Source organism: Cibotium barometz, chromosome 51 (assembly GCF_041138505.1).
Source record: "Cibotium barometz isolate CiBa-2024 chromosome 51, ASM4113850v1, whole genome shotgun sequence".
NCBI lineage: Eukaryota > Viridiplantae > Streptophyta > Polypodiopsida > Cyatheales > Cibotiaceae > Cibotium > Cibotium barometz.
This window is the reverse complement of record NC_141096.1, coordinates 38,343,754-38,359,693: the sequence shown is the minus strand read 5'-3', so window position 1 is coordinate 38,359,693 and position 15,940 is coordinate 38,343,754. Positions and strand designations below refer to the sequence as shown.

The following is a 15,940-nucleotide window of genomic DNA, read 5'->3' as shown; positions in this document are numbered from 1 at the left end:
GGATTGGGGATGAATACTCTAGGTTCAAATCTAAAATTATAGAGAAAAAAAATCCTAATGCACATGCACATGTAGATCAATAGTTCTTTAGGGTTAAAGAGGAATTGATATTACAAGGAAATTAGACTTTAAAGTGGCTTGAAATAATTGGTAAACTAGATCAATAATTATGCAAGATTTTAGAGAGAGTTAATTATCTTAGTAATCAAGGGCACGGATGCACAAAATATTATGTGCAAATCTTGACCTTAATTTTTGAAAATAAATGATGAATAAAAGACTCATGTGAAACCAATTTATTAGTAAACCTTGTTCAATTTCATAGTTTATTTCTCTATAAATTAGTGAAGAAAATAATCGAACCCTATGAAAAAAATAGAAAAAATCTTATTAGAGTTAATTAATCCGATGTAGAATTTCACTAGATCAAGTAAAAGGAGTTTAGAGAGAAAATCTCAAAGGGTAAACCACTAATGAGATTATGATAAATTGAAGCTAAGAATACCATCTAAGGAATTTTAGGAATTTATTAAGGCTAAGAATACCATGTACGGAAGTTTTGGAACTAAATGGAGTAAAGTGCTAGCACAAAATTATAATCTAGAGTAATAGTGGTTTAGCTTAATCTTATAAAAAAAATGTGTGGGATGAAACAAATTATGGTTCTGACAAAAATGGCCAAGAAAGAATCTTAAATTGATATTAGATAGAAATTAAGATGACCCTAGAAGACCATAGAGGAAAGAGAGTTGTGATATCTTGAGAAAATTGGGTGTGATCCCAAGAATGTTGAAAAGAAAGTGTCTTGAAGAGCAGACCTCGTCAGGATACGTGCAGCTGGAGAAATTCGACTTATTTGGAGTTTTGTGATTGGAGAGCTGTGATGTTTTGTCAAAATTGTGATGGTTTTTATTGCCTTGGTTAGGTGTATGATGCATGTTGTTTGAAATTATGTCTTGAAATAACTGTTTGGACAATGTATTCATGTAATATATATGTGTTGTTTGTTTGTGGAAGCCTGTGAAGGTGGTACCACATAGGCTTATGGATTGTTGCATCTGACGGGGTGATGACTGATAGAAGCGACTCCTAAGATAGTGGGATTTCATATTATGGTGGACGTGAGACATGTGGCTTCCTCCATGCACTAGTTTGCACAGAGATCTAGGAGTGATCCAGCTCAACGGTGCATGCCGTCCTGTTTGAAGATCATGGTTGTGGTGCGAGGAGATATAAAATGATGTTGTGACACTGTGATGTGTTACTTAAAGATATGTGATTATGATTTTTATCTAGAAAAGAGAAAAAGCTAGGTGAGACCATCATTTGTAGTAACAAACAATAGGGGATCTAGGAGGGTGTAGCCTTGTCTTATTGATATGTGAACCAAGGGGAATGAGTGTGAAAATGATCATTCACCAACACTTTGGCAGATGCATGACCAAAAAAAACATTGGCCAGTAGAGGAATTGGGAGCCTAGATACATGTCCTTCAATGAGGATAATACATAGGGCCATTCCAACTTGACATATGCTTTTTCAAAATCAATTTTGCAAAAGATGAAATCATGTGTGTTGCTTTTAGCATACTCCCCATTTCTTCCCACATAGAAATACACCTATCTTTTATGAAGCCTTTATATTGAGGCCTAATCCATTGAGACAATCTCTTACTAGCCAGAGCTTTGGTAAAGATTTTGTAAATCACATTTAACATAGTCAAGGGTCTCCAATTAGATCACACTTAACATAGTCAAGGGTCTCCAATTAGATCACATTTAACATAGTCAAGGGTCGCCAATTAGAAAGTATATCATTCGAACCCTTTTGTGAAACATTCACATTTAAAATAGTCAAGGGTCTCCAATCATAATTCAATTAGAAAGTACATCATAATTCAATTAGAAAGTACATCATTCAAACCCTTATGTGAAACATTTTGATGATCCGTTTAATAAGATTTAGGGGGTGGGTGCTATTAGTTGTGAAGCAATATTCTACTAGAGCCAAAGATTTGGCAAAGATTTTGTAAATCACATTTAACATAGTCAAGGGTCTCCAATTAGAATGCACCTCATTTGGACCCTTTTGCAAACCATTTTGATGACCCATGTAATAAGATTTAGGGGGTGGGTGCTTTTAGTTGTGAAGCAATCTCCCACTAGCCAAAGCTTTAGCAACGATTTTCTAAATCACATTTAACATTGTCAAGGGTCTCCACTTAAAATGTACATCATTTGGACCCTTTTGTGAACCATTTTGATGACCCACATAATAGGATTTAGAGGGAGGGTGCTATTAGTTGTGAAGAATTTCCAGAGCATCATCATGACAACTTTAGATACAGATTTTCAAAAGGTCTTAAAGAATTCAACTAGGAGACCATACAACCCAAGGCTTTTGCCATTCTTCGTGGATTTCACAACAGATTCCAATTGTTCAACCATAAAGAGAAGTTCCAATAGGGCAGCTTATGGTGGCTTCTCTAGCTAGAGATATACTATGTCTGTAGGTGGCAATAGGAGGTGATGCAAGGTGGGGCTTGGAGAAGATGTTGGCATTATGAAAGGGTTCCCTTTTCAAAAGCTGTGAGGGTGTTATTCTCTCTAAGACGGGGGAGGTATAGTGTCACTGCTGCTTTGGCTTTTAGTAAAGCAAAGGTTTCCTTTGTAGGTATATCGTTCCTCCTAGCCCACCATTCCTTGTTGGTGTAAAGTTTGAGCTACCTAAATTGAGCATTTTGTTCCACTTTGAGTTCTTGCTTACCAACAAAGGTTTCCTTTGTTGGTATATCGTTCCTCCTAGCCCACCATTTCTTGTTGGTGTAAAGTTTGAGCTACCTAAATTGAGCATTTTGTTCCACTTTGAGTTCTTGCTTAAGCTCTTAAATATTGTGTTCAAAGTTTCAATGTCACAAGAAGGTTGTCTCTCCAAAGAGAACAACTTCACACATTTTGCGAGTCCTCCTTTTTTTTTGCATGTGAGATGAGGAGAACCTCTTTCTTAGTAGAAAGTAGAAACTCCTGAGTTACTCTCACAGTAGTGGCCTAGCTATAGACTAGAAACTCTTTTTTTTTTTTTTTTTTTTTTGCGTGTGAGATGAGGAGAACCTCTTTCTTAGTAGAAACTAGAAATTCTCGAGTTACTCTCACAATAGTGACCTAGCTATAGACTAGGTAGATACAATTGGAGAAGTTCCTACTCCCCATATCACTTCAATTGTGTTTTTCACATTGGAGAGCTTTAAGGAGGAAGGGACAGGGTGAAACCAAGAAGAATGGACTCTAGAGAAGTGAGAGTTAAGGGATAACAAGACAAGATAGTGACAAGCATGGGTGATGGTATGGACTTGTGGGGAAAAAGGTTGGCCAAGTCATTAGATATGTAGATTCTATACAATCTAGCTTTTCTTAGAAAGGGGCGATCGTGTGTGTTAGACCAAGTGAAACCTTTGGCAAAAGGAGGAATCGACCAAATTCAAATTATTATCTTTAAGAGTGTTTTAACTTTCTGGCTTCCCTTATAACTTGACCTTATGCTAAGTCTATCCTTTAGGTCTTCTACCATGTTGAAATCCCTAGCTAAGATGCAATCACCTGTATGAATGGATAAAGTGTGCCAGAGGCTTTGGTGTTGTGAGGGGGGCCAGTTGCATAGACATAAATCAAAGAAATGTCTCCTTTAGAAGTGGAAACGGTGGCAGACATCCACTTGGTTGATAGGGTTAGAATGGGAATGTTTGATGGCATCTTGCCACTTGTGGATGAATACCCAAGGCAACCAAAGCAATAACATCAAGGCCAAGGTTAAATTTATTGAGCCAAGAAGCTATAATACTGGCTCTTGAGGGGTGGGTAAGCCCTAGGGTGTTATAGGCTAGCACGATGAGGTTCTTTATCATTGAGGCTTAGGAGGAAAGAGCAGGTCTATCTTTAACCTTGGAGTTGGGGGAGGGAGATTCTGTTCCCACTTTTTTGAGGTTTTTTTTTATTTACTAATGAAGATTAATTTTCACACACATCTGGGGGTGGATTCTAGACAATAGACCATTGTCAAATCTATAGCCCAAGAATTTGCTTAAGGCTTTTGGTCGTCCCACGCCATTCTAGAAGGTGCTTTTGGTCATCCCACGCTGTTCCAGGAGGTGCTTTTGAGAGTCCCACGCCGTTCTAGAAGGTGCTTTTGGGAGTCCCATTCCATTGTAGGAGGTGCTTTTGGGAGTCCCACGCCATTCTAGGAGGTGCTTTTGGTCGTCCCACGCCGTTGGAAACTTTAGATTAGGTGTATATGCACATTGTGATCCATGTTGTTGCGTAGTAAAATTCTTTTTAAGACAAGTGGGGCCCACAAACATTTGGAAGGGTGTGAAACAAGCTATTGGAGTAGCCCAATATACCCCTTGTGTGTGTGTGTGTGCGAGAGAGTGATTGAGAGCGTGTGTGTTCAATGTATAGCAAAGAAAAATGGGTGCATGCCCATTCCTACTTCCCATGATGGTCGCATTCCACGATGCAAGATACTCCACATTCCTAGCGCATTGATGTATTCAATTCTTGTAATTTGAACTCCACATGGATGTAGGGGAATATGTAAGTTAGCAGAATTCAATCCAAACATGGACTTTGGAGGGCTAGGTTTCTAGGCACTGAGGTGAGGGTGCCCAAAAAGGAGAGGATCCAGGGTAGACCCATAATTGTGAATAATAATACTGGTAAATCTCTCATAATTGCTCTACCGCACTGTTCTACCGGTAATGCGGTAAAGCAAGTGGTAAAGCGTGTGTGTGTTTAGGGTAAGGTCTCGTGATCGAGCCTTACTTCGAGCTCTCATTCGTAAGGACACTGCTTGCTACAAATAAAAATCTCCCATTACACAAAAAAGCTCTCCACACACTCGAGGGTGTAAAACAAATTCTTTATGGGACAGGCAATAGGAGCTGCTGTAGTAGCGAGAGCTGTGGCCTTCTCAAGAAATTGTCCTCCTGTTGTCGTCTCCGCAACCAGTGCAGCATCGCGCTTTTGCCCCTCCTTTCTCCCTTTCCACTTACCCTCCTCTCTCCCTATCAACAGCAACAGCAGCAGCAGCATCATCATCATCATCACACAGCGTCTTGTCTCACCTGTTTTCTTCTCCTCTACCTCCTCCACCATGTCCACGCAGGGGCATAGCGCCTTGGCTGATGCTATCCAAATTTCCGACCTTGAACAGAAGATCTTTGGCACCCTCAAAGCTGTGCTGCTTCACTTCCATCTCAATACACAGCTTCGCGTTGCCGGTGGCTGGGTTCGAGACAAGGTAAGGCTCCTTTCTAGCACATCTGTTGAAAAGAAGAAAGACATAGAGTGGCTACCTTTTACAGGGACTGTTAGGTTAAACCACATGCAGTTTCGCACAGCACACATGGGAAGCATCTGCTGTGCTTAAGTTACAACAAATAATGGTTTTGGGACTTAGGTCACACAGAACATGGAAAGCATTTGTGAATGCTATTCTGTGGGCACAGAATACATTTTTAGGTTCCCCTGCCCATCATCGTCAATCCCAGAATCCCATGCCACGACTGTGACTTCCAGGAATGTCCCTGGATTGGCCAAGGGCTTCGGGCACTCCGCAGAGTCCTCTGCCGAAAAATGGCCTCCTGTAGCTGAGCTAGAGGCTACACCACTCACATGCACAACCCTATGGTGTCTGGGCTTGAACCCACGATAGGGTGGGTAGTGATGAGCTGAGCCACTCGGGCAAGTGCCCACAGACACTCTCTAGATGTTTTGAATGGCACTCTAGATGCTTTCCATCTATAGTTTTACATACGCGGAACACAGTACATGGAAGAATGTAGAGTGTCATTCTGTGCAGAAAAAGTTCTTCAGGTCACTGGCAATGCTTTAAAATACTCTCAGGTTATGGAAAACCAACACTCTAAACCTACCAACTGTGCAATTCTGTTCCTGTCTGTGGGACAAGGTAAAGTCCCTCCGTTTTGAAAAGCACAAAGATTGGAACTGCTCTTTTCCAAGCCATCTTATATAGGGTTTTTAGGCCACAGATTAAAAAGTATGGAAAAGGAGGATTCCTATAAATGACTTCTAGATCAGTATTAGGATCATCAGTGTTATGTATCTATGCATTGAAAGGTGACTGTTTCAAGCTTTCCTACATATGGAATTTTAGGTCTCAGTCAATATCAGGAAGTATACACAGTAACTTAAAATCTGTACTTGAAAATGCAGAAAGCCTTAGAGGTGCTGCTTCAAGGTTTCTCTCACAGACTTTCCAAATCATATTGGTATCACAATACATGGAAAGCCATGTAGAGTGTTATATTGTTGCTCCACGTTCTCATCTTTTAACATATTTGAAGTGGCATTATTAACTGCAATTGTGTTATTCTGCAGCTCCTAGGAAAAGAATGTTATGACATTGACATAGCCCTTGAGGATATGCTGGGAAGAGATTTCTGCGAGAAAGTGAACCAATACCTGAAGAGCATTGGCGAAGAAGTCCGTGGCGTTGGTGTAATTCAGAGGTGAATTAATAGCTTCAATTGTTTTCTCTGCAGTGTTTTCAGTTATCAAGGTTGCATGCACTTATCTGGGCAAGTAGTTTGAATTGCACACTGGAACTCAGCTAAACATCTTCAAAATACAACCGCACAACTCATGTACAGCTGCATGACAGACATTCATGCATGCATCCACATGCATACATATGCACGCACGTTTGTAAGTATGCAGTGTCACTCACGGACACACATGCATTCTATTGTATGTACATACCGCACATACAGACATACACACATGCACACATAAATCAACAAGGTATGTACATACATGCATACATTCACTTTTTAAATCTGTTTTTAATCAAACGCAGTCCAAAATGTTACATTTGTTATCAATATTTTTCTTCAGCATGGTTTTACTTTGGTCTTTCATTCAAGTAGATGCAAATACAAGTGCAAATGAATAAGATAATTGATAGCACACTATGAAAGGTATTTGTAAACTTTTTAGCTTTATAGTGTAGATTCTAAGGTAGTATGTGCGTACTATTGTCCTTATCTTAAAGTGACTATTTTTAAGGTGTGCAGAGCTGGCTGAGGAGGTTGCATAGGTGTTTGATTTCTGGTAAAGGTTTTTATCAATGTGGTTCTTCCTATGCAGCAACCCAGATCAATCGAAACACTTGGAAACTGCTCGAATGCGCATGTTTGGAGTGTGGATTGATTTTGTGAACTTGCGGGCAGAAACTTACGCTGAAAACAGTCGAATCCCAACCATGGTACATGTGAATGCTCATCAAATATGGATGCATTGTGCTTGTGGGTGTGTTTGAATGTTGCATTTTTTAGCACTGAGAAAGGTTTTATATCTGTAAACAGTGGGCAAATTGTGAGACAGAGCTGATGCCATAACTAAACCCAAGTCCACCATTGGTATGGACAATATTAAACTTCCATGGTTTCAGATGGGCAGGAGTGGACTCTATAAACCAAGTGGCAATATACCACACGGGTGCCTTGACTAGTGGCAGCAATGAAGAAAGAATTTTGGGATTGGCAACAAAATTGGCTCATTGAATGGGATGCCCAAGTCACCTTGTAGCTAATTTGGCAGTGGTGGCCAAACAACGAGGTCCAGTAGAACTGCCCTCTGGAAAGGTCTCTCATGCATCTACCTCCCCCAAGGGTCACTCTTTGTGGTGGGGGTGGGGAATGGGTGAAGAAATGGTGGAACTAGTGGAGAGAGAGAGGGAAGTGTTATGCCCTTGTAGGCCTAGGGTTAGGGTTAGGGATGTGGACTAACCCAGGTTAGGGTTAAGGGCTTAGCTGGGATGTGGGGACCTAGAGGGTTCACACGTGGGCTAAGGACGCTAGGAGGATGAGGTCTAGGTTGGCTAAGAGCTGTTTTCATGATCCAAATAGCCTTGAATGTGTATGCGCAACTTGCCAATGATTAGTGTAACCCGCACTTCTTTACCAACAAAGGCAGTCCCTGCTTCTATTTGAGGACCTATGTCCTCTACTTCATACCCAAAGTAGTTGCCATTTGCGTAGAGGTAAAGTTATCAGTTGCACAATCGTCAAACATAAATAAAGCGGGTTGATCCTTAAGTTGTCCGCAAGCTTTGCATACAACCTGTCTTTGCCATGATGTGATGTATTCCCCTACACATCGGGAATCATATGCACATTGGTCTTCATTGCATTTGCATTATCGCGTTTCTTCATGTTTGGGCATGCTTTTGCGATATGCTTAGTGCTTCCACAGGTAAAGTATTTGCCCTTGCGCATGTACTGCTCTTTCTCCCCAGGAGTAAGACCATAGTTTGCCACTTTGCAGGTATGCTTCTTAGCAGATTTATGTTCAGCTTTTGGATCATTTTTGTCTTGGTTTTGATCCCTTTTAGGTGGTTGTCTACTAGTTTGCAGGTTCGGAATAGCCCTCTCTTTGCCTTGGCATGAGGGGTTAACCTCGTGAGATCGGTTTAACTTGAGCTCCAATTGCTCAGTGGCAGTGGCGGCTATGATTAGTTGTTGTAAGGTGTAACCAAGATACGTTTACAATCTCGCTTTGTACATGGGTTGTAATCCCGATTAAAACTTTCTCTTTCTTTCTATGTTTGGAGCATGCATAAATAGAGACACCTCTAAAAGTACTTTCCAAAACTTGTGTACATATGCATTCATTGTTTCTCCTCCAATATTTCACCCAATCCCACTTCACTGTTATCTCATTCAATGTGTTGGGAGGTAAGAACTATGCATAAAACTTTGCTTAAACTCTTCCCATGTTCTAACAGGATTTGGGGAGAGGAGCTTAGTAAGCCACCAATGTGCAGGAGTGCTTTTCATGAACATGCTTACATACCGGATCATGGATTTTTGAGTGAAATCTGTCAGAATGCATAGCGAAAACGAAGACAACTGCTGTAGAGAGCAATACATAGATGCAAGCGAGAGAAAATAGTGTAACTTTGCTATATATACACCAAGAAATCCCGAAGTGCTCAATGACAAGTGTGGGGGGCAAGGGGCCATTTTATATGGCCCTAGGCTGCTGGTCAGCCACCAACACCAAAACAGCTGACAGAAGACCTAGATGCCCACGACCAGCACAGAGTGCAGTCGGCCAGCACAAGGCCAGTCGGCTAGGGCTGGTATGCAACCATGAGTCGGCCAACAAAAGGAATAGCGGACAGGTAGCAAACAACCTCACACACGTAGCAAAAAAAGAAAAAAATACAGGGAAGCGAGGAAAAATAGGGAAACACCAAAACTGGGTGGGCACACCCACAACAGAGGCCCTGACACAGTGTACAGACAGGAGATGACTGCTAACATCCCCTCTCAGCTCTTGGATGTGGAACATAGTAGTTAGGAGGTTGTTTGAAACGGTTTTCCTAAAAGTTTCAAACACGTTTCAAACGGGTTTCGTAAAATCAGCCCGAAGTTTCTTACCTACAGGTTTTTGCATGTACAAAATTTCAAATATATACTGTATAAAATATGTAAAAATAACACTAAATGCATAGAATACATGGAAACATCAATTTGAAGCCTACAGTCTAGAGTCTTTGAATCACAAACAACAAAAACCATATGATCATCCATCATCAATGTCAAACCATACATGACACTATCACGACTCACACTATATAGGTTAAAACTTATAAGTTTGAAGTGTTCATGTGACATGTCATATCAATGATCATACATGAATCATGATGAATCAATAGTCATGACCCAATGCCCATAAACAATACATAATAAATCATGATAAGCCACATGGCTCATGGACAATGGCTGAGTATGGCTCAGGCTTTTGACTCTCAGCCTAGCTAGTAGCTAGTCCTGCAAGTCCTCAATCTCCTCATCCTCATCATCGTCAGACTCAGACTCACTGTGAGAATCTGAATCAAATGTGGAGGAAGACTTAGCTGTTGCACTTGCCTCACCTGCCGCACTGGAACTAGGACCTGCTGCTGTAGATGAATGTGCACGACTAACACGTGCAGGTGTTGTGATCTCCTCATATAGCATGGCATAAATGTCACGCTCCTCTCGAGGAATCTCTGGAACTTCTCACTTTCTCAATGTCGATTTTATCAACATTGACTTGGCGAGGCTCGATGGGATTGCCTACCTGCTCAATTAGGCGGAGGTTGCAATGACAAAATACCAACCGCTCTAATTGAGCAGTGGACAACCGATTTCTCTTCTTTGTATGGAAGAGGGCCCAAGTGCTCCAATTTCTCTCGCAAGGACCCGAGCTACAATCCTGTGATAGGACTCGAATGGCGAGGGATTTCTATCATAATTCATGCAACAAAAGAAGTTGAAGCCCTTATTAGAAATAACTTATAAGTATACTACAAGTGGATTCTTATGCAAGATTCAAGAACCAAGAGTCAAGACTCACCAAGTGAGGGGTGCTGATGCCATATTTCTTCCACCATGACACTGGCTGTAGCTGTGTCTCCCGCATTTTGGACGTCATTGAAACAAATTTAAAGCTACCATTTTGGAAAATAAGTAGCTCATCCTCCAGCTGCCTTAGCAGGTCCACATCCCCTCTTGTGTATCTCTGGATGTTCTGCTGCCATCCATCCTCAAGCTCCTTATTATTGTATTGCTCCTCATTTCTCCAAAGAGGATGCAATATGTGAGCAACTGCATGGATTGGTCTATGAAACCAATCCCAGAAGCTGGTATAGTTGGTACAATGGGTGGTACAGCAAGTACAACAAGTACAAGGACTAGTACAGCCAGTACAATGGTTGGTACAATAGGTACAAAGGCTGGTACAACAAGTACAATGGCTAGAAATCATAATAAATGATTAAATACCCTTGCCTTCAGTATTTCTTCGCAATGGAAGCCTCCAAAATAGTCCCCAACAGCCGGTATTCTTCATGGGCCGCCTTCAAGAGAGAGAGAAAGAGAGTAGCCATCATTAGGGAAGCCTTCAACGATGGTAGAGGCTAGTGTGCAGCAAGAGAGCCTCCATTAATGAGAAGAGAGGGCTCCAATTTATAGATTTGGGCCTCCCATGAGCTAAAATGGCAAGAGAAGGCTACAATGACAAGTGGAGAGCCACACAATAGCTGAAGTGACAAGTGTGAGGCCACTTGTCTCACTTTGATCCATTTTCTAACAAGTGTCAGGCCACTTGTCTCACTTTGGTCCACTTTCTTGCCGCATGTCCCAATCTAAGAGATGGGTCCTGCCATAAACTTTATCTCTAAAAATATCCCAACTGGTAGACATTTTATCATAGGCACTTTGCCAACTCTTGGTATCTGCTCAATTCCAAATGTAATAACAGAATTTCCATCGAGTCGGGCCAAAAATAGCAACTCTCCTAGATTTTAGGAGTGTGGTCCTTTGTATTCTAGGATAATCTCCCATTTCCAAAGCTTGTACTTCCCAAATATTTAGGCATCTTGGAGTCCACCAGACCCCTTTCATACTGGGAAATGTCCAGGCTAGTGACACGGAACCCTTGACATGTCTCCATTTGTAGCACCGATCATGTTTGTTAAGAAGAAAGATGGGTCTTCTTGTTTGTGTCGGTTATCGTGCACTCAATAAGCTACTATCAAGAGTAGATTCTCGATGCTTCGAATAGATTACATTCTCGAGAGGTTGAATGGGGCTAAGGTGTTCTTGAAACTCGATTTGAAGAGTGGGTACCACCACAGTGCCGTCCCCGGTCCTGAAGGCGTCCCTGTCCCCGTCCCTTGTGAGTAACGCTTCCAGGGGGATGTCTGTCCGTCCCCTGCGCTGGTCTGTCCCGTTTCGGCGTCCCTCCTTTCCAAGCCCTCGTCCCTTCCGTCCCCTGTGACTATGCTGGCCAGCAATTAGTGACTGTGAAAAGACCATTTTAATGAGCATTAAATGCTACTTATTCAGGTTGTGGAGGATATATTAAGCTGGCCGATTGGTTGCCTGAGGGGGTATATAAACCCAAGCCATAAATTCAGTCATTCTATCTCATATTTCACCAAGTGCTGAAGCTACACAAGGGGCCTGGACAGCCAAGGAGGAGTTAACACAAGGGTGGAATTCTGAAGGTCAAGGGCAGAGGATTATCCTCAGCCAAGAAGGTTCAAGTTCAATCTTTTATTTCAGATTTTGCATCATTCTAATAAAAGCAAATACACCATTTGTGGTGAGGACCCTACAGAGGGTATTCGGGATCCAATACTGGGTCCTCTTCTCCCTCTCTCTCTCTCTCTATATATATATATATATTTTCTGCACATCTATTCTCAGTTTTGTGCGTTATTCTTGTTGCGAAACGTTTGCTGATTTCTGAGACAGTCTTGGAAGGCATTGCTGGTATAGTTTGAAGAGAAGGAAAGAAACGTTCAGTCCTGTGAAAGAGAGTGAAAGGACCTATCCCTTGTTCAGTCCTGTCAGAGAAAGAGAGACGAAACTCTTTATCAATCCCGCATGCTAGGAAGAGAAACTAAGATCTTCGTGAATCCCATGAGAGAGAGAGAGAGAGAGAGAGAGAGAGAGAATTTTGTCTTCAGTCTTGTGGGAGAATAAGGAGTGATGCTTGCGATTCAGTCCAGCCTGAGTGAGAGAGAAAAAGAGAACTTTGAATACTTCAGTCAGCTGGCGGATAAGAAGAGAGAAAATATCGAAGGCTTCTGGCCGCCTGTGAGAGAGCGAGAGAGAGAGAGAGATTCTTCTTCGCTTCGTGTGCCGGATTGGAGAAAAAGCCAGAGTCGAATGTTTGGGTGCAGTCGGTTCAGTCCAGCCGGTGAGAAGAGAAAACAGCCCGCATCCTTCAGCCCGTCGGTGAGAGAACGATTCAATCGTTGGCCAGCCATCCTATCCCCCCCCCCCTCCGCCCCCCACGTCAACCACCATGCCATAAACGTGCGAGGGCTCCAGAAGCTACCCACGTGGCCATTGATGCTTTACTATTATTTTATTTTTAAAATATTGCTAGTCTTCGTAAATGATGTTGTGTCCCTCAGGCCCTCCTCTTACAAATGACTTAAATGGTTGTGTGCCCATTGGGGTGTTCACACCCATTTTTAATGTGGGTGTGAACACTCCATCTTATAAAAAATATAACTAAGCCTTAATCATGATCTTTGAGCCTTTTGATGGCTAGTTTTGGTGCTTGCAAAAAGCCAATCGCAAATCAACAAGCAAAGGCATCCACACAGTCTCGTAGCTAATAGTTCTGGTCTCGTGAGTCGTAGCTAAGAGTTCTGGGTGTCCCGAGTGCTATGAGACTGAACATAGGCAAGCATGTAGGACACAAAAACAAGTGATGCATCTAGTAAATCTTTTATCTTCACACATACATAAAATGAAGTGCATATGCAAATATACATTGGAAATACCCTGTTCTCAAACCATGTATCTCACCCAGGGATCTAGTCATACTAGATGACCTCGAGCTCTAGTGTTCCCAGTCATATTGGTCACACCTCTGGGCCTACTAGTCACACTAGCACTGCTAGATGTGCTATTGATCATATCAGCAAAGCTGTCATCCCTCTAGAAATATCAGTCCATGTCATAGGACTACTGATCATATTAGCAAAGCCCAAATACTGGATACACCAGTCAAACTAGTGTCCGAATGCACAGAAAGATCCGGCGAGAGTCTTATCTTTGCATTTATTTGAGGATATCTTGTTGTTCAGGGAGCCAAATGGTGACACACACAGTGAGAAAGCAAGGATGGACCATTCGGGTGGCGAAATGGTGACAACCAGTGCCTGGCTAGAGGGGCCCTCGGCGAGACTATCTGTGATTTGCCATGTCCACGGCAAGAGTAGAAACTTTGGTCCAAGCATAGACCCATCAGAAGTGCACCTCACAACTGACTACCAAATAAAAACCCAAGGCATCACTTATATAGTGATACTTGCTGCTATAAATAGCAAACCTGTTATAGATAGCTAGTAGCCTAGGTTATTAATTCTGAACTGTAGCCTAACTATTGCTATAAATAGCTAACCTGTTATAGATAGCCAGTAGCCTAGGTTATTAATTCTGAACTGTAGCCCATGTATCTGCGTGCTATCTCCTAATCCGAGGGCTCCCTAACCCTATTGGATTCAGCTTGCTAATCCGAGGATTAGCTCTAGGTACATAACACACTCCAACCTAGTTCTTCATATTGCAATCTAAGGGTTTTCATTGTGTTCATTATGGTGTAGTCTCTTCTTGTTGTTCTACATGTGTAAAATATATTGCCACTTGTTTTATTGTGGCCATGCATGCCCATGTGAAAATCAGGGAATGAGTTTTTTGTACGTACCAGTGACAGACAGTGTTTGGGCCTGAGAACAGAGGAGACTCAAGGGTGCCATAACTATTTTGCATGAGGAAGTTGAAAATTCTCTTCAAGATATTGAGCACATCATTATAAGGTTTGCTGAAAGGGCTAGCTTGAAACATCAGTGGACTTGTCAATCAACCAAAACACATACCCTATGTTGTGTATGGATCCCCAGGAGATTTTTTGAATGGTTGTTTATTGATGGGTGTCAACATCATGGCCTAAATTTTTTGATATGTTAATTTTCCCTTTTCTTGTTTTTCCCTTTGACCTTCATATTTCCTATTGAAATATATATTTATTTTGTGAAAGGTTGGCATATGTACACAATTTTGATTTATTGATTTGGTGGTTGGGCTTGGCAGAAGTTCGGCACTCCAGAAGAAGATGCGTATAGACGAGATCTAACAATAAATAGGTATTTTGCTATGAATTATGCTCTATTTCATTTTCGGCTTGATTGCTTTCACTGCACAATTTCCCGTCTTCCATATTTGTGTAGAATTTTGCTTAACCTTCTAAGGAATCTTGCTCCTTGTGCATGTATGGTCATGAATGTTGCAGAAAAAACTTGTAAGCTTAAGCGGGAACAAAGGCGGGAAAAGGGTTTAGGGCCTAGACATCATTCGTCATTTAATGAGGATCAGGGGATCGTAATTGAGTAATGACCAAGTAACTCTTCCTGGAAAAAATTACTCTTGTTTTTTTAGGATGGAATCCCCTAGGTGGTGTGGAGGTGCTGTGCACAGACTCACCTAGTGAGACTATCTACACCAGTATATCGTTGACAAGCATAGCCACGAACATCTTGAAAATATATGTAGTTCATCAATTGGTGAAACAGTTGCCAGTACTTCACTGGCTCTCGAAACTAACTTTGCCAACTGAGTTAGTTCCTTGAGGAGTTTTTTCAATTGAGCTAGAACATGTGGTTTTTATGGGCAGCTCCTGGCAATCCCCTAATGAGGAGATCATAGTTTATTGAATCAAGGCAGCAGGATATGCATTTTTAATGGTAATCTCTTCAGGTCCTGTTCCACCTATAGGAGCATCATTTTCCCTTTAGCCAAAGAACCAATGCTTTCTAAGACTGGTTACTAGATTGGATATGTATTCTCAACCAGGCTACCTCCATAGTTTCAGGGAGAAGAGAGTTATCCTATCTTCACATACTGTTGTGTTTGTAAATTTTCTTGATGAAAGTAGGTTTATGATGCAAGCTGCCTACTAGTGCTCATTTTTCAGCGCAAACTGATCATCTACGTGAACGTTTATAACTTAGAATATTTGGAAGACGCTCACCCTTCTTAAAAGCTACTCCATTAATGCATACTTCTATGTCATACTCGTCCTTGAGAATCTATCACAATGTCGGAGATGAAACTCTTAGGAGACATGATTGGCCTTGTGTGTGCACATTTTTTGTGCATGTGCTCTCACATTTTAAGGCCATGATTCTTTTTTTAACTATTGAAACTTTGCAAATGATATATTTATTAAAACTTCAAATGCTTCGATGCCATGTGATGATTGGTTGCAGCCTTTTCTATAATATCAACACAAGCTCTGTAGAGGATTTCACAGGGAAAGGTAAGGTGCCATTCTTGCCAGCAATAAATTTTCGT

At 41.5% G+C, this 15,940-nt stretch overlaps 1 protein-coding gene across 1 annotated transcript in view; it reads left to right on the top strand.

The window, feature by feature from the left end:
- The first annotated feature begins 4,878 nt into the window (after window positions 1–4,878).
- LOC147609609 (Polynucleotide adenylyltransferase family protein) overlaps window positions 4,879–15,940 on the top strand; it is a 51,723-nt gene continuing 40,661 nt past the window's right edge. Inside the window, exons 1-5 of the mRNA XM_086787389.1 lie at window positions 4,879–5,295; window positions 6,396–6,526; window positions 7,164–7,281; window positions 14,681–14,733; window positions 15,856–15,905. Coding sequence (XP_086643515.1) covers window positions 4,918–5,295; window positions 6,396–6,526; window positions 7,164–7,281; window positions 14,681–14,733; window positions 15,856–15,905 — 730 coding nt within the window. The 5' untranslated portion in view covers window positions 4,879–4,917. The remainder of the gene's footprint in view (window positions 5,296–6,395; window positions 6,527–7,163; window positions 7,282–14,680; window positions 14,734–15,855; window positions 15,906–15,940) is intronic.